This window comes from Lissotriton helveticus, chromosome 4_1 (assembly GCF_964261635.1).
Source record: "Lissotriton helveticus chromosome 4_1, aLisHel1.1, whole genome shotgun sequence".
NCBI classification, from domain to species: domain Eukaryota; kingdom Metazoa; phylum Chordata; class Amphibia; order Caudata; family Salamandridae; genus Lissotriton; species Lissotriton helveticus.
This window is the reverse complement of record NC_136063.1, coordinates 103,140,511-103,164,895: the sequence shown is the minus strand read 5'-3', so window position 1 is coordinate 103,164,895 and position 24,385 is coordinate 103,140,511. Positions and strand designations below refer to the sequence as shown.

The following is a 24,385-nucleotide window of genomic DNA, read 5'->3' as shown; positions in this document are numbered from 1 at the left end:
CAAGGTCCAACAGAAAGGGACATAAGACTAGCAATCGGGTTCCTAACCGGGGCGCCAGAAAAACCTACTGAAACATTCATTTCGCCAGACAAAGGTGCGCCAGGGAGTTTAGAGTGCATAAAAGAACTCTTTGTAGCACCAGTATCCAACAGAAAAGGCTCTGACACACCTGATGTAACCACCTCAACGTAAGGTCCTCTCTGATCTACTGGAACTGAAACAACTCCCTCTCTTTGTCTATGGCTGTCCTAGCAATCATTACCTTCCATATTCTCATCTTCTGCATAGTAGTCATCAGCATAGTACTGAGCTGTCCTACTAGACGCGTTATTCTGCTGATCAAACCTATTCATTGAATTCTGAGGTGGAAATGGGCGCGCGTTCTGAGGGAAATTTCCACGTCCTTTACCTCTAGGCGCTTGTGAAACACCTCGACCTCTTGCACCAGAAGCACCATTCATACGCTGTAACAAAATAGGACAACTATACTTGAAATGACCCTCTTCTTTACAGTATGAACACTGATTGGGACCTACAGGAACACGCTGTTGAGGATACTCGAACCTTTGCGAGTTCCTCTGAAACTGTTGAGGTTGCTGATAGTTACTCTGACCACCACGTGGCGGATACGCTTGTTGTAAAAGGACTTTTGTTTTTAATTCTTTCGTTTTCTTGTCTGCTCTATCCTTTTCATCTTTGTCCCTATTTTCGTAGTACTGCGCAGTAGCCAATATCTGTGCTGAAGAGGAAACGGCCCACGAACTTTCTGAATCTTTTAACTTCTTACACAACTCGGGAAGCAAATTATGCACGAACTTGTCAACGAACAACCGTTGACCACCTTCTGTATTCATATCTTGACCGCTGTGGTCGATAAACGTCTCTTCAAACCTAGTGAAGAAATCAGACACTGTTTCATCTTTCTTCTGCTTACACGCAGATAATTTGTCCCAATTCACTCGCATCACAGGCATTAAAGTCTTCATGTAATTAATGATCCTACCAGGGAGATCTGCTACTAAAGGCTCGGTGTTGGACCCGGGCCTTGTGGCTGGTTCACCCCTGAACTTTTTGCCTTATGTGTGACCCTGTGTCAGTGATTTTTGGGTCTCTGCGCACTTTCCCCTGGGTCCCAGAGTGAAAGTGCGTGCGTGTAGCATGGCTGGCCTGCCCTCCCATAGGAATGCATGGGGAATGTGTGTGTCCCTGGTAGTTCCTGATGCGTGGGGGGTGCAGGCTCGAGTTTAGTATGTGTAAACTTGTGAGAGTGAATGCTGCGAGATGGTGTCTACGGCATGTATGTGTCTAGAAGGGAAGTGCTACTTCTGGACATTGAGATATGTGTGCGTGTGCTGTGAGGGTGCTGGAGCGTGATTGGCTGGAGCTGGCTGGCATGCCAGGCTCCAGGAAGTCTGGATGGGTCTGCCCGGTGGTGAGTGGGAGATTAGCATGAGTGATGTGTGGGAGGAGTGTACCTGTGTCCTGGATGGGCTGGGTTTTCCCCACACAATGCTGGCTCCGCCCCCCTGTGGTGTGTCTAACGACCCTAGCCTCCCCAGTGAAAGAAATGGGTGGTTGGGCCATCAAGAGTGCTCCAGAGCCAGCTGCAACTGGTTTTCCCCCCACCCTGCACCTTGAAACAAAGGATTTGTTACTATAAGAAGGGGCTGTGTCCCCTTAGAAAATGTTCTGCTTTTGGATCCTGCCAGAGGGGGCTGTTGCTGCTGCTGGGGCCAGGAGGACCGCCACTTGGACTGTCTCCCTGCCTGGAGACCCAGTGTGCTGGCTCTGGCCCAGCCTTGCCCCCATGCCTGCCTCCAGCCCCTGCTGGAGCCTTGTCCTGTCCTCCAGTGCTGGGGAGCACTGAGGATTCTTTGCCTGCAGCCTGAGAGCGCTGCTCTCTGCCCTTCAGCGCTGGGGAGCGCTGAAATCGCCTGCCTAGCGCTTGAAAGCGCTTGATTTTGGCCATAGCGCTGTGAGCGCTGTATTCTGTCCTGGAGGCGCTTGGGAGCGCCTGCCCTTCGTTACTAGCGCTGCTAGCGCTGGGTGTGCACAGCCGGTGCCCACCCGGCATCTGCCTGCCCCGTGTGGCGAGTTAGCGGCGCGGGTGCCACCCCGCTCATTGCCGCTTTGTTTTGCCCGTGAATTTGTGAATCACGAGGGAGCCCACTCCTCGGATCACCTGGGAGCCCGCCTGCCTGCCTAAAAGCGAGCCGCCGCGCTGCCCGCGGCGACCCGGAAGTGGTTGTGAGGCCGACCACTCACAGCGCGGCCCGAGAAAGGCCGACCGGAAGTCCCGCCTTGCTCCCAGCGTCCCGCCCCCGGGGCTCCCGAGGACGAGGGAGAGCCCCGGAGCCCAGCGAGGAGCAGGAGAAGTGTGGAGAGAGCCCCCGAGGAGCGGGAGCTCTCGTGCAGAGCCGCCGCCCACCACGAGACAGCCGGTGAGTGCCTGAAAGGGAGAGGGGCGTCGGGACACATTGTCGGTGTCTGCCCCTCCCCCGGTAGCGCGACCTCGCGCCCTTGTGTTCAGAGCCAGAGAGGCTCTTAGGGGGCATTTTTGGGCAATTCGAGTCCCCAAGAGGGGGACTCCAACCCGAGCCAGAGAGGCTCTTGCTGCCATTTTTTCTTCCTGAGTCCCCAGAGGGGGGACTCCACCGAAGCGCCCCCACGTGTTCGAGGGTCCCCCGTGAGGGGCCCCGACGCCCACATCCTTGTTGAGGAGCCCGGAGAGGCTCCTGGGGGCCATTTGTTCTTTGAGCCCAGAGAGGCTCTGAGTGTGCCATTCCCTCGTTTTTGGAGCCCAGAGAGGCTCCAGCCCTTTTGATTTACGAGCCTGAGAGGCTCCAGGCGCTATTTGTTGAGGAGCCCAGAGAGGCTCTGGGGCAGTGGTTCTGGAAAGAAGTGCCTGAGCGAGGCTCAGGGCGCCATTTCTTGTCTGGAGCCCAGTGAGGCTCCGCAGTGCCACAGTGGTGGTTTTTGAGCCCAGAGAGGCTCCAACGTTGCCCCAACTTTCCCTGAACCAGTTGCCCAGCACTTTGTGGGCAACTGCTACGTTTAGGCCCTGACATTGGGACACAGGGACTGTCACAGGTGGTGACTGATCTAAGTTTTGCGCAATGTTATTGCTACACCTCTGAATGTTAATGCATCATGTGTTTTGTCTTTACACCCCTACAGGTAGTGTGACATGTAGGTGGTTGTTTTTCTCCCTAGTACAGGTGGTGCTAGTGAGGTCCTGTTACCAGTGATTACTGGTTGTATGCTCTACTTTTATATTGTGTGCTACACTGATTTTACTTTCTAAAGTGCTATTTCTGAAAGTATTATTTCTAAAAGTGCTGATACCCCTGACAGTGGTCCAAGTGGCCCTGTCCTGTGCAATATCCCTTGTAAATTCCGCCCGTGCCTGTTGGCACAGTGTAACAAGATGTGTGTTTTATCTGATGTATATTTATTATAATACAAAGGCTATTTTTATATAACCTTGTGTGGAGTTTTCCTTTGTGGTGGGCCTTTGGTTGTTGTTGCTGGGGTGCGTGCGCAAATACTTAGCCTACATCGCCTCCAAGTTTAGCCTTGCTGCTCGCGCCACGTTACCTAGAGGGTGAGTAGGGGTTATCTTGGCGTGTAACTCCCTTGCACTGACTTGGGAGTGGTGGTCTCTGACTGACTTTGGCGAAAGCCCTGGCCAGCCAGGGATCCCATTTCCAACATTGGCGGCAAGCGCTGAGGATAAGGATTTGTGTTTGCGTTGTACCACAGTAGCGGCTGGCCGCACTTCAAACCTCTACATTTTTAGATAACCACATTTTGGGGATTATTGTTGTTGGTAAAATTCCATTGTTTCTTCTCCTGAAGAGTGTCATTTTATAATTGTGTCCTGTACATTTGTCCCCCGCCCTGCTTCCAGAGTTTGGTACCTGTGTCACATTTGGTCAGGTTGAGAAGTCAGGGGTGGTAGAAACTGCCTTACCGATCCGAGGGGAGGGTGTGTGTGGATGAATGGTGTGTTTTTCTGGACGCATGAGTGAGTTCTCTTTGATAAGGAGAGTGTTGAAGTTTTGGAATTGTGTACTCTTACTTCAGATTGCTAGATCCCTTGTGTTGCACGTGTCTGTGAGCATCCTGTCAAGATGGAATCTCCTTTTAACCTCTGTGGCCTGTTTAAGTACAGTGTGCATGAGTTGGTGCGGTTTTGTGAGGAGAGAGACATCACAGTGAGTGAGTCAGACACCCAGTCCAAGCTTAGGGATAACATGATCCTGTGGCAGAAGAATGACTGGGAGCGTGAGCACAGTGAGAGGGAGAGGGCCCGGGCCGCACACTATGAGGGTGGTGGGTCTGAGGGGAGCCCTGAAGAGTCTGATGTGGAGAGTGAGTTTGACAGTGGATGGGCGCCAGCAGAGAGCGAGTATCCCATAGATAGGGAGTCCCTTGCTGGGTCGAGTGTCAGATGTAGCACCCCATCCCTTTCCCTGTCCCCAGAGCAGTGGGTGGATAGGAGAGAAGAGAGGGAGCACCAGCTGGCCATGGAGAAGCTCCGGTTAGAGTATGCCAGAGAGATGGCGCAGCTGGGTGTGAATGAGCGGATTGCAGAGGCTGAGAGGGCCTTGGCCAGGGAGAAGATAGCCCTAGAGTGTAGGTTATCCCCTGACCGCAGTCTTAATTTTCTGGATCCCCCAGGGAGGGTTGAGTCCAGTGGTGGCAGCTATTTAGATTCCAGTATAGGGAATCCCAGTCCCAGTTCCCCCAGTCTGGTACCTGTTTCCCCAGAAGAGGAGTATAGGTTGAAATTCAGGGGCAGTAGGAAACTGTCTCACCAGTCTTGGGTAGATTTTGAGGATGACTGTTGTGGAGCCCTGTGTGATTGGGTACGGGAGCCCACGAAATGTGATTGGGACATATTGTTCGATATGTTTCTCAGAGAGCAGTTGCTCAGTTGTTGTTCACCAGGGTTGCGCCAACACCTGTTGGGGTGTGGATTGTCTGAGGCATGTGAACTTGCTGAGGAAGCAGACCGCTGGGAAAGGGCCAGAGGTTCTGTAGAGTCCCTAGTGAGTGACTCCACAAGTAGTGGTTCAGGGATCTTCCAGCCCAGCGTGGTGGAAGAGGCTCAGTGTAGCCCAGCTAGGTCCCAGTATAGTGAGAAGGGTGTAGGGGCTGACTGCCTGGCTCAGTGGAGCAGGAGTCAGTGGGTGGCTGAGAGCCCCCAGAGGCCCGAAGCCCTGTCTCAGAACCTGGGTGGTTTCTTGAGGGAACACCAGGTTGGGGACCTAGGCTGTCCTGTTAGCCCATTTGAGGAGGATCTCCTAGTGAGTAGAGGACCTGGAGCGACTGTAAACAGAGCTCCTGTGGTTCTAGAGGCTGGCAGTACCGCTCCGGTAGGGAGGGTACAGGAGTCCAGCGTGAGGAGTGATTGGGGGATGAGTTTCCCAGTGGATGCACCAGTGGACCAGAGACTAGCCAGTTGGGCTAGATCTTCTTGGGGGGGACCCGGGTGGCACCACTTTTGGTCTGGGGGATCGTCACGCACTGTCAGGTGGACAGAGGGCGGGAGATCTGCGCCAGACAGACAGTCACACAACAGATGTGTCATCTGTTAGCCTCAGGGGGATGGAGTGTAAGTCCCCAGAAGTCCTGGAGTGCCAGGCAATTGTTCCACCAAAGGTTTTAGACCAGAGGTTGGAAGGCCAGGTTCAGGATCGGCCTGACCTGAAGGGTGGGGCGACTGTAACCAGTGTCCTGACCGGTTCTTCTTCCAGAGGAACTTCTCCAGGTGGGAGAGGGCAGACCTCTGGAAGGGGGTGCAGAGGGTGGGAGAGCCCACCTCTGACCCCGGTGCAACCTGAGGGGTTAAACCCTGGGTTGGAATGGCGTTCTAGGTGTCCTCCTCGCACGGGGAGGAGGAACCCTAAAAGAAGAGGTAAGGGGAGGAGAGCCTTCCCTGAGACTCCTGGTCCACCAGAGGTTGTAGACCCTAGGCTGGAGAACCAGTGGCAGTCTAGTCCTGTCTTGCAGACAGGAAAAGTGGAGAGTGGCTACTATGGGCCTGGGGTTACTACCCCCCACTTCGTGAGTAGGCAGGAACCAGTGGCACCTGGGTGGCCTAGGGCCTGGTCCTGGCCGCGGACAGCTGAGGAGTACCAGTGGGGTAGCCCAGCTGGTCCTTACAGTAGCTTTAGAAGGAACCCTAGGGGTTCACCGTGGCGTGGAACCGGACGGTGTCCCGGCAGTGGCGGGCCCGTGTCCGTGTTCTTTCGCCCAAAGCAGGGAAGCCCATCACGGTGGTGATCGGTCTACCCTGCGTTTTGGCTGGAAGGGGGTTGTGTTGGACCCGGGCCTTGTGGCTGGTTCACCCCTGAACTTTTTGCCTTATGTGTGACCCTGTGTCAGTGATTTTTGGGTCTCTGCGCACTTTCCCCTGGGTCCCAGAGTGAAAGTGCGTGCGTGAAGCATGGCTGGCCTGCCCTCTCATAGGAATGCATGGGGAATGTGTGTGTCCCTGGTAGTTCCTGATGCGTGGGGAGTGCAGGCTCGAGTTTAGTATGTGTAAACTCGTGAGAGTGAATGCTGCGAGATGGTGTCTACGGCATGTATGTGTCTAGAAGGGAAGTGCTACTTCTGGACATTGAGATATGTGTGCGTGTGCTGTGAGGGTGCTGGAGCGTGATTGGCTGGAGCTGGCTGGCATGCCAGGCTCCAGGAAGTCTGGATGGGTCTGCCCGGTGGTGAGTGGGAGATTAGCATGAGTGATGTGTGGGAGGAGTGTACCTGTGTCCTGGATGGGCTGGGTTTTCCCCACACAATGCTGGCTCCGCCCCCCTGTGGTGTGTCTAACGACCCTAGCCTCCCCAGTGAAAGAAATGGGTGGTTGGGCCATCAAGAGTGCTCCAGAGCCAGCTGCAACTGGTTTTCCCCCCACCCTGCACCTTGAAACAAAGGATTTGTTACTATAAGAAGGGGCTGTGTCCCCTTAGAAAATGTTCTGCTTTTGGATCCTGCCAGAGGGGGCTGTTGCTGCTGCTGGGGCCAGGAGGACCGCCACTTGGACTGTCTCCCTGCCTGGAGACCCAGTGTGCTGGCTCTGGCCCAGCCTTGCCCCCCTGCATGCCTCCAGCCCCTGCTGGAGCCTTGTCCTGTCCTCCAGTGCTGGGGAGCACTGAGGATTCTTTGCCTGCAGCCTGAGAGCGCTGCTCTCTGCCCTTCAGCGCTGGGGAGCGCTGAAATCGCCTGCCTAGCGCTTGAAAGCGCTTGATTTTGGCCATAGCGCTGTGAGCGCTGTATTCTGTCCTGGAGGCGCTTGGGAGCGCCTGCCCTTCGTTACTAGCGCTGCTAGCGCTGGGTGTGCACAGCCGGTGCCCACCCGGCATCTGCCTGCCCCGTGTGGCGAGTTAGCGGCGCGGGTGCCACCCCGCTCATTGCCGCTTTGTTTTGCCCGTGAATTTGTGAATCACGAGGGAGCCCACTCCTCGGATCACCTGGGAGCCCGCCTGCCTGCCTAAAAGCGAGCCGCCGCGCTGCCCGCGGCGACCCGGAAGTGGTTGTGAGGCCGACCACTCACAGCGCGGCCCGAGAAAGGCCGACCAGAAGTCCCGCCTTGCTCCCAGCGTCCCGCCCCCGGGGCTCCCGAGGACGAGGGAGAGCCCCGGAGCCCAGCGAGGAGCAGGAGAAGTGTGGAGAGAGCCCCCGAGGAGCGGGAGCTCTCGTGCAGAGCCGCCGCCCACCACGAGACAGCCGGTGAGTGCCTGAAAGGGAGAGGGGCGTCGGGACACATTTTCGGTGTCCGCCCCTCCCCCGGTAGCGCGACCTCGCGCCCTTGTGTTCAGAGCCAGAGAGGCTCTTAGGGGGCATTTTTGGGCAATTCGAGTCCCCAAGAGGGGGACTCCAACCCGAGCCAGAGAGGCTCTTGCTGCCATTTTTTCTTCCTGAGTCCCCAGAGGGGGGACTCCACCGAAGCGCCCCCACGTGTTCGAGGGTCCCCCGTGAGGGGCCCCGACGCCCACATCCTTGTTGAGGAGCCCGGAGAGGCTCCTGGGGGCCATTTGTTCTTTGAGCCCAGAGAGGCTCTGAGTGTGCCATTCCCTCGTTTTTGGAGCCCAGAGAGGCTCCAGCCCTTTTGATTTACGAGCCTGAGAGGCTCCAGGCGCTATTTGTTGAGGAGCCCAGAGAGGCTCTGGGGCAGTGGTTCTGGAAAGAAGTGCCTGAGCGAGGCTCAGGGCGCCATTTCTTGTCTGGAGCCCAGTGAGGCTCCGCAGTGCCACAGTGGTGGTTTTTGAGCCCAGAGAGGCTCCAACGTTGCCCCAACTTTCCCTGAACCAGTTGCCCAGCACTTTGTGGGCAACTGCTACGTTTAGGCCCTGACATTGGGACACAGGGACTGTCACAGGTGGTGACTGATCTAAGTTTTGCGCAATGTTATTGCTACACCTCTGAATGTTAATGCATCATGTGTTTTGTCTTTACACCCCTACAGGTAGTGTGACATGTAGGTGGTTGTTTTTCTCCCTAGTACAGGTGGTGCTAGTGAGGTCCTGTTACCAGTGATTACTGGTTGTATGCTCTACTTTTATATTGTGTGCTACACTGATTTTACTTTCTAAAGTGCTATTTCTGAAAGTATTATTTCTAAAAGTGCTGATACCCCTGACAGTGGTCCAAGTGGCCCTGTCCTGTGCAATATCCCTTGTAAATTCCGCCCGTGCCTGTTGGCACAGTGTAACAAGATGTGTGTTTTATCTGATGTATATTTATTATAATACAAAGGCTATTTTTATATAACCTTGTGTGGAGTTTTCCTTTGTGGTGGGCCTTTGGTTGTTGTTGCTGGGGTGCGTGCGCAAATACTTAGCCTACATCGCCTCCAAGTTTAGCCTTGCTGCTCGCGCCACGTTACCTAGAGGGTGAGTAGGGGTTATCTTGGCGTGTAACTCCCTTGCCCTGACTTGGGAGTGGTGGTCTCTGACTGACTTTGGCGAAAGCCCTGGCCAGCCAGGGATCCCATTTCCAACACTCGGGTTTAGCACCACCAACTTGTCGGTCATTTGCAGCGCTAATATTAGCCCATGAGTCACCTAACTCTTGATCATGATCCGCATGACGAATCTTTCCCCATAGAGGCTGTGGAACATCATTTCCAAACAACATGTCTATGTCTATGTCGGCTAAATTCATAATGCAAGAGCCTGCAGTCTGTGACAATTCCTTGTAATATCCTGCAGGATTTTTACGGGGATCAGGCAATGTCTGCTTAAGGGCCAAAACTTCAGCTCTTTTCCATGGAACATGTACCCAAACACGCTGAAACTGTGCTGGTACAGCGTCAATATTACGACCCGCATCAGTCTGCACTGCTTCCTTCCATACCGGAGGCCCTTCTCTCATTGGATACTGTCTTACCTTCTTTTTAACAGAGGAATCAGACTCAAACAACGACCGAGAAACACCCTCACTCCTGAATGATAACAATGTCGCAACTGCTTTCTCAACATCGGAACCCACAATTGCGCCTTTCCCAAACTCGAACCGTATATGACATAACTCAGGTGGATTGGGCTCCAAATCATGCTCCTCTAAATCCTCATTCAGGAAAGTACACATTTTCTCAAAAACGTATCTCTGTTTCGGTGCTTCCCACTGATGGAAGACATCCATAACAGACTCTAGCTCATATCTCGTCGGGTCAGTAACCCATTTATGTGCCAAATAATTCAATGTTTCCTTCTCCCTAGAATCAGGCAGTTGGCTACGTAACTGTTTACGCTCTGAGACAGGAGTTACACCTGTTGCTCCAAAGAGAGGATATAGAAGGCTAGCAACAGTGCTAGTCATTCTCTGGCGAACAGAGGGGGAGGTCGATGAAAGGACAGGCGGAAAAGCAGGGTGAGGCAAGGCAGATGCAGAGGCAGTGTCAGGAGGAATACCAGGAGTGGTAGTCGATATAGTGGTCAAAGTTGTAGGAAGTAAAGGCAGAGCAGATGTCAAAGCCGGTGGCCATTGAGGAGGCTGCACCGGAAGAGGGGGAGCCAACTGAAGAGCAGCTGGTGGCTGTGGAAGAACTTGAGGCACAACAATCGGGGGTTGCCGACTAAAGGTTGCGGAGGTGCTGTAGCATTCTGCGCATAGGGGGGTGGCGAACTCAATAAATGCGACATTAGGGGATCTTTCTCAAGTTCTTTTGCTGTATCCTGCTGGAGAGGTGGCAGAACTGGATAGCATTTATCGATCGCCATTTTACGTTGCCTGTGCAACTGTTCACTCGCTTGTTCTTCCTCATCATCTTTATATTGCATAGCAGCTTGCATTATCGAAATACCCTTTTCTCTTTTATTCTTTTTAGCTAATTTAATTTCTTTCTGTTTGGCTTCCTTTCGCCATAGGCGGAAAGAGTCAAACATTGCCGGCCGGGCTTTCTTCTTAAAAAGTTTCACCTCGAGGTTATCTAAAACCTCCGTGTCAAAGCTACCATATTGGGGCGATTTTAAAACGCCATCTTTTCTGGTGTATCGGAGCCATACTTCATTATATGTGATTGGGCCTACGCCATGTTTCACATAAAGTTCATAGGTTGGAGTTCCAATCGGAGGAACCGGACACGAGTCCTCCAATCGGGAATCCCTATTACAACCAAGACAAAACAAGTTTCCAAGTCTGCTAAGACCAGGCATCTTCGCTCTCTAGTCTAGCTTCAAACTTCAAAGGATTATCGAATACGATAGTCTCGTGAATACACGAGTCCCTCGGCTTTGGTACTTGCAAGTTCCAAATCAAAGATCCCAAGGGGACACTCAAACTAAGAACCAACTAAGGACTGGGAGACTCTCCACTTATACTTAACTGAGGTATCGATGACTTCACCAGAGGACTCGTCTATCGTTTCGCTCTACCAATCATTAAGGGTCCAAAACAGGGCGATAGTCAGGGCAGCAGTCCTTCGTAGCCGTCGGGAAGCGGGGAACCTCGCAGCAAAGACTTTCGGACCACGTCGACATGCAGGGGTCGATGAAGTGGCGACCTTCCTCCAGAATTTTCACACGAAGCTCCTCACGAACCTCTGGCTTGGACCGGTACCGCTGATATCGCCCCACTTTGGGCGCCAACTGAAGTACTGGGTTTTTCCAGAACCGGTACTGGACCGGTAACCCAGCGGTGCCAGGGACAACACCCTAAGACTTCGGGTACTTCCTGTTTCAGACTACAGAAACACAGAGTCTTCTAGGTGAAGTCAAGGATCAAATTTATTGGCTGCAACCAAGTAACAGGTATCCTAGAAGTACAACACGGTGTATATTCTCAGGAGACTGCTCAACCTTACAAAGCCAGCCTTCTCTTTTATACAAAATATTATGCTTCAGGCAAACATTCTTTACATTACAGTTGACCATTCACATATTTTCACTACAAAGAAAAAGCAGAATCATGATGACAAGCCATATTTCAATTTGTTCAGCCCACAATCAATTATCCGGCAAGGCCCAGTATTTCCATCAGATATCGACGGACCCCCAATAAAAACGGGCACCTCCTCCTCGTAAAGCAAGTCATGAAGTAGGAAACAGGGACAGGTGTGTGCAAGATTAGGCGTGGTTCGTGCGCGATGAAAGGTTTATGGCATGTTGTGCCTTGATACTATCTCGTTCGGCCACTGGGAGAGGAACTGACCGAACAGGTTTGGCCTTGGGCAGTGGAGTCAGCTTGCCCAGGTCGTAGAGAAGTCAGGAAAGGTGTTCGTGTCCTTCAGGATCGTGTTTGGCCTTAATCATTGGCCTATGTGAGGGCAACTCACAAAATGGCTGCCGTACACAAAATGGAACCCGAGGGTTCAGGACGAAAACTGCGATTTCAAGGTGAAATCGCCACTCGAATATGACGAAAATGCTTGTGCATAGTGTACTAGCCATTCTCCGTCTTCTGATATCAAAATCGTCATGATACGATGGTGTTTGTAACATGGGTCCAGAATTTCAAGTACTACACAAGGGACCTTCTAATCAACCTAGACATTGTATATTCCCTTTGCTTTACGCAACGGGATAATTTTTGTGTTGTACCATACCACTTTGCTTTTCAAGATGTTATTTATACATGCTTTGACTTGCATTTATTCGATGTATAAAGAACTTACTTATTGTATAGCGCTCTGATATCCGCAAGGATCTTGTTTGCGCTTTATAAAACTTTCAAAATAAATAAATAAATAAATAAAGCGCCAAAACTTAATTATTAACAACAAAACACAAACCTCCTGTGAACAACTGAAAAGGAAAGAAGTGTGTTTAACTGTAGCGAACAAGAGAAAGGGAGTTGTAAAACAAACCAGTGCTTTGGTGTGGGTTGGTTATAAAGGTGAAACCAAAATCCTCTTAAAAGTGTCTGCAGTGTGACTGGAAAATGAAAACAGCTTCCAGTGACCAATGAAAAAGAAAACAAGAAAGAGCCATACTTAGCTAGGCTAGATCAATGTCATGCCTCTGGACTTAGTTGGAAATGTTTCAGTCGGGTGGATACTGTAGGAGGGTGTCGCGTCATCAAGTGTGGTCGGAACCACGGGCTCCTCCTTCCTTCTCTCTGCTAGAGGCTTGCTATACAATGTGACCCTGTATTGGAGCATCCCTGCTTTAAAGAAGTTAAAAAGCATGTATTCTGCGATACAAATGCTTCTCGACGTTGGAATTGAAAAACACTTCATCTAGGAGGAGGGTAGCCTCGCAACAAAAACTGCAGTTTAAAGAGGGACATGCTAATATTTATTAAGCATGCGTGCGTCACACACCTCTTTTCTTCATACAATTTTTTGCCCCACACTCCCGCTTGGGTACTGCGCTTCGCTACCAATTAGCAATTTACAAACAGAACCTCTAACCGGGACCACACCGAAAGTTCAATTCTACACAGGCCAAACTCTTCCAGTGTCCCGGGTACTGGTCAGTGCACGGTACTCATCTCACGTAGTCCCTTGTGTGCCGAAGCTTGTCACATCGTGAATGCCAGTTGCAAAAAAGAAATCTGAACTTGTATGACGCTGAGAGACATAGTGCACACCGGCAAAAAGGAATAATGCTCCCTGCGTTGCTGACTGCAACAGGTAATAATAAACAAGCCCAATCCTCCTTAGTACAAAGCCCAAAACCAAACTAACATCCAATTAAAAACAGCCCAAATGACGGTCGACCACAAAAATTGATAAAAACCTAAAAATATGACCAATGAAGCGGCAGGCATGACGCAAGACGTACCCCCAATACAACTGTGGAATTAAGAGGAGGTGGGAGAGAGGAAAACTGTATTTAAATGTAATCAACTATGGTGCCGAAACTACACACAGGCAAACAGAAACATAGCAGGAAACCAATAAAAAAGAAGCCCCCCAAAGAACAGATGCAGAACTGTGGTTTGATGAGACAGTACTTAGTCCCTGCTGCACGGGAGGAACCGAAGTGAAAAAGGAGGGACAAAGAGGCAGGACTGACCTCTGGCAAGCAAGGCATTTTTGAAGGACACTGACGTAGACTAATGAAAAACAAAAGCAAGCAATGGGTGGTGTTGGAACTCCACAAAGCAAGTCACTAAGCGACAGCGCAAGCGCTGCCTTGGCTCAACCTTTAAAGGAAGGCTTTGGCTTTGCAATTTGGTGTAATGATATAGTTGAGTTAGCAGTTTGCAGCAGCTGTGCCAGCCAGCAGGCTGGAAGGTAGGATTTTACCTTGTTATTCTCGTGATGGCACAACTAGTTCTACAGTCCATGAGAGACTCTTTAAAATACAGGCCCTGTGTACCCCTGGTACCATACACTGAGGACGTATATGTAAGTTAAGTAATGCTAATTAGGGACAAGCCAATAACACATCCACTAATTTGATGGGTCAGAGGACAGGCACTGAGTTCGTTTAGCAGGGCTTATGGCAATTTAGAGTCATTACACCACTTTCTAGTAGTGAAAAGGGCAACCCAGCAAAAAGCATGTTTCTTAACACAATCCCAGTAACACTTTGAACGTTGATTAGCCATTTCATGTCCTATATTCCCTGGAACATTTGCGCGAGTTATGGAAATGAGGAGCCATGTACCTAGAAAATATCACTGTGGATGCTATTGCTGACTTAACACCAATGCCAGAAGGTCACGGGAAAAGGATATTATGCATTATGAACAGTCCAGAGTGGTACGTCCTCCCTTCTCCTTTCAGCCTCTGTTTCTGTCACTTTCCTTGCCAAATATTCATAATTTACTCTAAGCTTTATTGCCCTTTCTTGGACCACGTTCTTGAGGGGGGGGCTCTTTTCCACCTTGGGTATTCCATAGGGAGAGATCCACCCATAGACTAGGATTGGGACTGTAAATCTTGATTTGCCTCCGGAAGATGTCTGGTGATCCGCCGGATATCTCAAAACCTCACACGTCGCCCAGACTTGTTTGAGCGTGCCTGCGATGACGAAAGCATAGCTCTTGAACAGTCACATCTGTGACATCACAAGGGGAGGATGGGAGTCATGATAAAAGAAGGTTTTTGCTCACTCACTCCACCTTCTCAACAGAGCTCATGGTGTCCGGATGGGGCACCAAATCTGAATGGATTTGGAGGAGAGGTGGTAACCCTTTGGATGCTCGCTCCCTAGATCTCTTAGCTGAAGGCGCCCTCTGAAAAGTCAGAGTGTGACATGAATTCCAAAAATATCTCAATCCAATTCCTGTTCCTCAGAACAAAACATTCCTTCATTACTGAAACTGCCCATAGAGGATAATATCTGGCCTGGTATACTGAGGATGGGGGTTCAGACTCCTCAAATATGGCCTCGTCCGGTAAGAGAGTTGTCGAAAATGGCATTTCTCGGTCAGAGGTGGGGAGGCCCAGAAGAAAATTTGAGGGTGGCCTGGGCAGCAGGGCATGTGGCTTGGTGGAGCATGGTCCAGCAAGAGGCAGATCTCTTACGAGGATCAGAAACTGCAATCACGTTTGAGTTTGATCAACAGGTGCTGGTTTTCATATCAGCAGTTTTTATGTGTTCAAAAGCAATGCATGCCAGCACATCATTTTTCATCGGGAAAACAAATTACTTTTAGCCAATGTACTGGAGAGCATGATTTGAAAAGAGTCATGTTCACGCATTTCAATAATCATTAGAGGGATTAGACTGACTCTCTGACAAGGGACACAAGGCCTACCTTTCTGGAGAAAATGTTTTCCTACTTACACTTGTAGATCTGACACTTGGGACCATTCACTGCTACAGAGCTCTTACTGATGTTTGAAACCAAAGGTATAGTAAGGTATTTGATTTTAAAAATAATTATTTCTCTCTCACTTATGGTATGCTTTATCTAGTAATCATTGTTTTAAATGCTGTCCTTAGGTCATCTTTATGTTTTGCTGGTGGTGTTGATGTTCTTGATCAGATATTTGTTCACTCTGCTTGCAAAGAAAGTGTGGGAACGCAATGAAGGGGGAGGGGGGCAAGATGGCGGCCAGATCTTCGGCCAAACAAGCTGCCTAGGGCACTCTCTCCCGACTAACTCACCAGCATGTTCTAATCTTTGACTATGGACCCCGAGAAGCCTGAAGTTTACGTTTAGCTGTTTTACAGTATTTGCCTGTCAAACACGATCGGGATGCTTTGGCGGTTCTCTGCTCCACACTTTCAACATACCCGCTGGATCCTTTCGTGGCGAGTCGGTTCCTTGACATCTCGGTCCGGCTCTGCCCTTAGTGCTGTCCTGCCCCGAGTATCTATCGGAATGCCGCCAAAGGGGAAGACAGCCGACAATGCCACGGGTCGCACCTCGCTCGCTCGGGCGGGCGGCCCCTGGAAAGCGGCCACTGAGGTGGATCAATCAGCGCCAGCACCACCACCACCATTACCGGCACCGGTATCTGCATCGGGTAGCCGTGACATGAAGGTGAGCAGGAGTGCGAGCGATCGGCAGCCCCCTGTGGAGCCGGTCTCCCCGGTCGCGGTGAGATTAAAGAGGACTGTCCCATTGATGTTTAACAAAACATTAGATAAGACCAAGCAGTCACAGCAGTTTACAAAAAATAAGAAAAAGCAACCTGCTGCTGCAATGACTATATCTTCAAAGGCCTTAATCACCGCTACAGACAAAACGGATTCCGGTCCCACTCCTCCCTTGATGGTATCAATCCCCGTGGTCGACAGGGGGGACTTGCTAAACAGTGCTGAGGCCCCACTTTCAGGAGGATTGAACGCTACCTCCACATCTACAGCTTCTACGGAAAATACGTCTCATCTCCCACAAACCAATGGAATTCTGGGTCCTGTAGTCCCAGCTCAGTCAGCGGAGATTATTTTAGGGATCACTACGGGGTCTACAGGAGTCCCCATTGATTCTGGGCTCACTCTACAGTCGAATGAGCCCATCCCGGGCGCAATTTGTGATATAACCCCATAGAAATCAAGTTCAAATTCTATTGAGGATATGGCAGGGGGTGATAGATACTATTCTCTATCAGACCATACAGGTTCCTCTGAGGAAGAACTCGATGAGGAAAAAGACTGGTCTGATGATGATAGTGAGATGGGGCATTGGCGCACAAGTGAGGCATTGAGCTCATATTCTGGATCCCGAACAGTCCGAAAGGCAGCCAGAGACCAAGTGGGCTTAGCATCTTGTCCTGAAGTGGGGTCACTGACCTGGGACTACTCAGTTTCCTTACAATCTGGCCCAGACGTCACTGCTTCTGATGCTGGAAATGAGTTCAGGGCTAATCTCCAGAATCCACCTCCAGGCGAGATGACCCTGGCGGTGATTAGCAGACCATCATGGCCCATCGCGAGGAGACCCGGCAAGAGAGCGTTCGCACTCAGGGCGCTTGCCGTAAGGTGCAGAATGCTATTCTCAGAGTGGCTAAAACCTGTTCAGATATGGAGATATGAGATATATTGAGATATAGGATTGGGGAGGCAGAAGAGAGGATCTCTACTCTTGAAAATGACATGGCCACCCAAAAGGGTGTTACAGGCTCAATTAAGCCTCAAAGGGAAGACATTGTATGGAAGCTTACGGATCTTGAAAATAGAGTTCGGCGTAACAACCTAAGAGCCCTAAGAGTTCCGGAAGATATGTAGGGGTCGGACATCAGGCAATTTGTTGTTGAACTATTCACCGAGGCATTTCCTGAGGTCAAACAATGGGACTGGGTGCTTGAAATTCAGCGGGCCCACCGTTTTCCATTTAAACTGAAGAAACAACCAGGCCATACTGACGACAAGCCTCTTGCAATCCTTATATGCTTAAACAATTTCTTGGCCAGAGAAAAGATTTATGACTTGGCCCGCCCGGATAGGAAGAGGTCCGGCAAGGGCTGTCAGTTCTTTGTCAGGCCTGACCTGTACCCAGCTACAGTTGAGCGGCGGTGGCAGCTCCGCCAGTTAATAGCACCCTTCCAGTCGAAAGGGGCCCAGGCCTTCTTACTCTCTCCATCTAAACTAAAATTCATTCATAAGGGCCAGACCAAATTCTTCACTTCCGAAATTCAGGCCAAATAATTTTTGGACTCACTTTAGCTACTGCAATGCTTGTAAAATGCAGGCAAATTTTTTTTTTTCTCTTTCATGTTTCTCAGGTCTCTAAGGGTTCTAAGGGGTAAGGGGTGCGGTCTTGGAGTCTAGAGGACTGTGAATTTTGTAATCTTCTTATCTTTTGTCTTCTCCGTTTTTTTTCTCCTCTTCCTTCCTTAAGATCACACCCCTTTGTTCTATAGTGATGACGATGTCGGGGTAATTGTGTTTTAGGGATAGCTCCACCATCACAAGGACCTTGGTCCTGGTGCCCTATGCAGGGGGTGGTGGGTTGGGTGGGTCTTCGGGGGGGTGGCTTCAGGGTGGGCATAGCCGGGGTGGGTGGGTTGGATGTGGTGTTGGAGGGGGGGTGGACGGGGTGGGTGCTGGGGAAGAAAAAATAAAAAAATATTGAATATACAGTATAATCATGACACATTGTTTAATATGGCTACTATTAGGTTATTTTCTGTATATGACGGGGGGTTGAACGTATGCATTTGCTAAGTCAAGGGGGTTGTGTTCTCATCTCTTTTGTGTAAATGGCGCAGGGTAAAATCTGTATAGGCTCCTGAAACGTCTGTGGGCTGAGTAATGGCATGAAAAGGGCTCTATTTGCTAGAGTTGTTGAGGCCTTTCGTTTAGAGGTATTGTGTCTGCAGGAAAATCATGTTCTCTGGAATAATCGTGATTGTTTAAAAATTCCTGGGATTGAGCTGATTGGGTGCTCTCGCCAGACATCCATGATTAGAGGGGTCGCAATTTTATTAAGACGTGGCGCAGGCTTATGTAAGAAAACCACCCAAGACAGTATTGGGAGATGGGTAATCACTGAGTTGCTAGTCAACGGTAGATCTCTAACCATTTGCACTGTGTATGCTTTTAATCTGGATGACCCAGCAGTTCTGCATCATCTGAACGTAGAGTTGGCTCTTTGGCCTCGCCCTATTTGCTTCTGTGGGGATTTTAATATAGGTTTTCCTGCCGATTTTAATCTAGTTGAGGGTCAAAACTATGTTGGTAAGAAACCTATGGTTTTTAGGGCACTTCAAGCTTTGGTTCAAGAGCATTGCTTGACGGATCTTTGGTTCCACCACAACAAACATTCTGATGGTTATACATATTTCTCCGCCCCTCATAATAAAATGGTTAGGTTAGATTACTGTTTCATGTCTGATCAATTGGTGGATGGTACCTCTATCTCAGCCCCCCTAGGATTCTGTCAGATCATAACCCGCTGATTATTGACTGTCCTTTTACCCACACGATAAGGGCCCCTAGGACTTGGACATTTGAGAGAAAGCTATTATTAGAACAATCATATATAGATCACATGAGCAACTGGATTTTAGAATTTTGAGCATTAATAGAGAGACCGCCTCCTGTACCATCATTTGGGATACGCTAAAGGCAGCGGTCTGGGGTGAAACAAAGAGTTTCTCGTCTTTCCGGCAGTGGTCTGTCCGAGATCAAATCAATCGGCGGATCGAGGAATTGGGGGCTGCAGAGGTTCGTCTGGTTTGTGCAATCAAGGAGTGCCGTGATACATCTCAAAGTCACTTACAGGTTGCTAAAGTTAGGGCCTCCTTGCTGGAGTTGTTTGGTCAGGACCTTGCAGCGAAGTATCTGCAGTTCCGATCTACGATGGTCGAGTTTGGAGAGAGGTCAGGCAGGGTCTTGGCTAAGCGACTCCAGCAGAGAGGACTTGCTAATAGTATAACTAAGATTCAGGACTCTCAAGGCCATATTCAGGATACACCAGAGGGGGTCATGGACGTTTTTCATCAGTTTTATACTTCTCTGTACACAGAGGAAGCTAGGGATCCAAATTTTGAATTTGAATGCGAAGTTGGGGCTTTTTTACAGGGTCTTAACTCCCCCCAGGTCACGGCAGAGCAGAACGAAGCTCTTTCTGCCCCTATTGAATAGGATGAGGTTGAGCTGCCGATTAACTCATTAGCTAACGGCAAAGCCGATGGCCCCGACCATATCCCCTTGGAATTCTACAGTCGGTTTCGTTCAGAGATTAGGCAGGAATTGCTAACAATCCTCCGTGGGGTTCAACTTGGTCATATACCGGATCCATGGCGCCAAACCAATATTATTTGTTTTTAAAAGAAAGGTAAAGCGGAGCTGGACCCTTCCTCGTTTCGCCCGATATCCCTAATCAACACAGATAGCAAATTCTATTAAAATTTTTTAGCCCCTAGGATGACCTCGGTGATTTCCTCTTTAGTTTCATTGCGCCAGCATGGTTTCATCCCAGGGCACGATATGGCTGATCATGTACGCTGGGTAATCGCACTCTTGGACTGGGCCCATGTTACAAAATCTCCCCTCGTAGCGATCCTGTTGGACGCCGAAAAGGCGTTCAACAGGGTCGCCTGGGGGGTTTTATGGGCAGTTCTTCAGTGGAAGGGGTTTAGCTCTGAGTTCTCCCAAACAGTCTAATTACTTTACACTGCTCCAGAGGCTACTCTTTCGATTTCTGGTCTATTGTCAAGACCTTTCAGTATCAGCAGGGGCACAAGGCAGCGTTGGCCCTGCTCACCCCTGCTGTTTGCCTTATATATTGACCCCTTTTTAAGCAAAATTTAGAGTTTTAGGGACATACTTCCAGTTAGGGTCAATATGTCAGAATATAAGGTGTTGGCATACGCTGATGATATTATAGTCTTGACTAGTAATGTAGCATCAGCCTTCCCTGCTATTGAGTTCTTAGCACAACAATATGGACAGATTTCTGGTTATAAACTCAATGTTACCAATACGCAGGTTGTTCAATCAGTGGCCAGGGTCCCTCTGAAGCACCAGTTGTGCAAAATGCGTCATACCTTGGGGTTAAAATCACCGCTGTAGTCGATAACATTGCAGATTTGAATATTCTGCCTATTATTGACTCTGTAAATTCTACTTTGACAAAGCTAGATAATCTGCATATTTCTCTGTATGGTAGGGGGAATGTCCTCAATATGTTGGTCTTGCCAAAGTTCCTATACCTATTTAGAACCATCCCACTAGAATTTTCCCAAAATAGTCTGGCCCGGGCTGAAAGGTGCTATAACAGGTTCCTCTGGTGATATCGTCAACCACGAAGAGCGGCCAAGTGGATGCACCTTCCGTATGATCGGGGGGGTTGGTCGGTGCCGAATCTGGTGCTGTATTGTTGGTCAGCTCTTCTTCAGCATTTCGCCCTACCGTTGTTTGGGGATAGGGCGGTGTTGCCACCATTTTGCAGCCCATCTATTTTTGAGATAGGATTAGGTGAGGATGCTAAGGGGATATTATTGCGGGTACTCGAACCCAGTTATTATAAGAAGACCAAGTTCAAGGTCATCGTTGCAATGTTTTCAGTTTGGCTCAAGATTCGTCGGAAATGGTCGATCCCCAATATCCATTACTATACACCATTTACGGCTGCTAGACTATTACCCTCCGTCTTCCAAGATCAGATTACATTTAGGTGGATGGCCCAAGGGATTAAGTCTTTGGGGGATTTAGGGTTTGATGGTTCAATGGCTTCTTTCTTATTTCTAAATGATAAGTTCTCTCTTAATACTCATGAGTTTTTTAAATACCTGCAGATCCACAGCTATGTAGAAAAATCAAAGAGCCAAGCCACAACTCTGTTTAGTAGGAATTTGCTAATGGAATTGATCTTGAAACGGTCAAAAATAGGGGCAGTCTATCAGTATTTGCTTTCCGCTCTTCCTGACGATCTCGCTTTCCAAAATGCTAGTGGGAGATAAAGCTGGGCAAGACCGGGTTGGATATCTCTCAGGCTTTAGATCTGTCAAGTAATGTATTAATATCAGGTAGTTTAAGATCACAATGTTACATGGCATTATTTGTTCTTTATTACACCCTGGCCAAAATCTCTAAATGGGGAGGCAGAGGGGGTCACTGCTGTCCGAGATTCGGCCTAATATCCGCCAACGATGTACATATGTTTTTTTCCTGCCCCAAACTTGCTTTTTTCCTTCAGGAAGTAGAAGTGTTTATTAACTCTAGCCTCAACATCTCAGCAGCTCTTGTCACCAGAGCTAGTCATATTTGGCTGTAATAGTGATGGTCTGTGTGATAAATCAAGACATGCATCTGCTCTTTTATTTATTGTTATGTCACTCATGAAGCTGTGTATAACCTCAGATTGGAATAGCCACGATGCCCCCACTTTTGTAAACTGGAGAGCGAGGATTTTGGCTCACTATAATTTAGAATCTGCGGTCTTCCAGAGGTGGGGAAGAAGACAGCGTGAGCTGGGTCAGAAGATCTGGGCTCCATTGGTTGAGTGGCTTGGTGACTAGCGAACTGAGTGCTCTACTCTAATGAATTTTACGCTTATGTACTTTCTGCTTCTGTTATGCTTTGGTCTTGTTCCTTTACTTTTGCCTTTTCCCCTCCCTCATCTTATTTTCTGGTCTAAACTCTATGTTTTTTTAAAATCCAGTAAAGGTTTACTGTGTAGTCATGGTTTACTTTGCTTGTTCATATGTTGATGTCTATTTCAAGCTTGTATAAAAAAACATTTTTAAAAAAAAGGAAACGCAATGAAGGGAGTAATAGTAGGAGATCCTATTCTTTCTTTAGAATAGGGGGCAGACTCCCAAATTATAATAAAACATCACACTTTTTCTTTGTAGCATCGGATGCGCCCAGAGATATCACAGCTGCTGGTCCCTCTGTTCTACAAACATCTCAAGGACCATGAATCTGTGTCCCGCTTCGAAAATGTCAGGGTAAGTGTGAATGCTGTCCTCCCCTATGGCCAAGATCGATACACAGCAGTGAGTTCTGCAACTATTATTTCATCGTTGAATTATACATAATGCATCCACTGGGCAAGTTGCCACGAAAAAACTATATTTCAGGCAGTGCTTGTAAAATCAGCTCATGATTGATTCCTGTCGATATTAGGTAATCCCTCTGTTTCTGCCCTGCGTCTGTGATCAAATAACCTGAGAGGTCATTGTGGTTAGGAGATGCATATAGATTGTGCTCATGATTGCCCGTAGACTGATACACGTAATTATGACGAAATAGACTTTTAGTGTTTTGGTTTGTACAAGGTGGTCACAGGGACCACACGAGTCGTCCTGTAGTTCTTCAGAAGAAATTGCAAGTAAATTGATTTTTTTTAATCTCAAGAGTAACTCTAGTTTATAAACTCTAACACCAGCACAAGCAATAGTCCAGGTCACTTGCATCTAGACCATCTGAGAATATTCCAACTGAAGAAGAAAGAAATTACTCCATGCTGAAGACCTTCTGGGGCCATACCATGATGGGCTTTGCTGGTGCAGGACAGAGCCAAGCGCCTGTTTTATACGCCATATAGTGAGTAAATAAGGACCTCCAGTTAGCACTTTAACTTCACACAGCAGAGCTTAGAAAAAGAAAGAAATAAAACTTACAAACTATTTCAGAGCTATACTATCTTAAAATAAAGCATTAACTTAGAGAAATATAGTCACAGAACTGCACTTTTGGAATCAGGGACCTCCACTTTGGCCGCCGACCCCTGCCCGTACCCTGTATGACAGCCCATCCGGAACCCACTGTTTGCGTTGTTGCTTAAATTGTTGTCTTAGGTGCTTTTATCTTGGCATATGTATATTTCCTGACTAGATGATGCGTATTGTATTCCAATGCATACTGTTCATGGGAACGATGGCTGCGGGAAGTAAGTGCCGCGTGAGCAGTGTTTCACTGCACGCGTCTTGAAACTCCAGTGTTGCACTGTTCAAATGTCACTCCCTGCAGAGCCAATAGCTTAAATTTGCGTAAATGCGAGACCCATTGCATTGCAAATGCTTTTTGCTATATAGTTATAGGCAGGGCTTTAAGTGGGATGAAAAAACTGGGTGGTCTCTCAAAGGGGTGAGGCCAATGTAATTAAGGGCGTGGCTTAAAAACACGTAATCCAAAAATCTGTTCTCAGCATAGTGTGCTGCTTGACTTGTATTTTGCTGTTTCTGTCATTGTATCCAGATATAAGATACAACAAGTAACATAATACCTACAACAAGTCAGGACTATGGGCTTTGTCAATGGTTGTTAGTTTTCAGTCGGAAAATAATGGACCACCTGTGCCAGGGCACAATACAGCGCCTGATAGAGACCCGTTTCGAGGCCCCCTCTAAAAAACTGCCGGTGCTCAGACTAGTGAGACCCAGCCCACTTAAAGCCCTGGTTATAGGTGGACACAGATGGGAATATAAGGGTGAGGTGGAGAGATAAGTTGGAGGCAGAAGAAAGAAGGGGAGATGTGGGTTAGGTGGAGAAAGAAGGTTGAGGTGGAGAATAGAGACCACGATGGAAGGAGGAGGGTGGGTAGGATGAAGGTGTACTTTGTGGAAGGATAATGTAGAGAGAGACTGGGAAGAGAGTTGAGGAGGGGGGCCAGCATTGAGAGGGGGTAAAGTGGAGGAGGAAGTAAAGACAAGATATAGGAGTGTGAGAGATTAAACACAATGGTGGGCTTGAGGGGATAGCTGTAAATTGCACAGCGTGGAGCAGATCCATACGCTGGAATTCTGTTCTCTAGTGGTGTGTGCGTATATTTACACCATAACAGAACAAGACATTAGGAATCTCTTACTACCAGGATCTAGTACAGCCACAGGCAGGAACAAGACTCAAGCAGCAAGTAATCACAGATGCAAACACTGCCTGTTCCTCTATGCACATAACCACGGAGGTGGTAACTGCATGGATTGCCTCAGCATGCTGCTACAAAGCAAACAATGCGCAACACATGTTAGGTAGTGATCCTGGACTTAATAATTACTTGGGGCATATTGGCAAATGTCCAATCCAGTGATATTACAGTTACTAGCAGCAGATAACTACGGAAGAAGAAAATATCTAGCAGG

The 24,385-nt window shown here is 48.8% G+C and overlaps 1 protein-coding gene across 2 annotated transcripts in view; it reads left to right on the top strand.

The window, feature by feature from the left end:
• The window catches only part of LOC144828401 (NFX1-type zinc finger-containing protein 1-like), a 1,040,362-nt gene that overhangs the window by 952,829 nt on the left and 63,148 nt on the right, over positions 1-24,385 (top strand). For both annotated transcript variants that reach the window (XM_078686524.1, XM_078686523.1), the window contains exon 23: positions 22,154-22,249. In XM_078686524.1, coding sequence (XP_078542650.1) covers positions 22,154-22,249 — 96 coding nt within the window. The remainder of the gene's footprint in view (positions 1-22,153; positions 22,250-24,385) is intronic.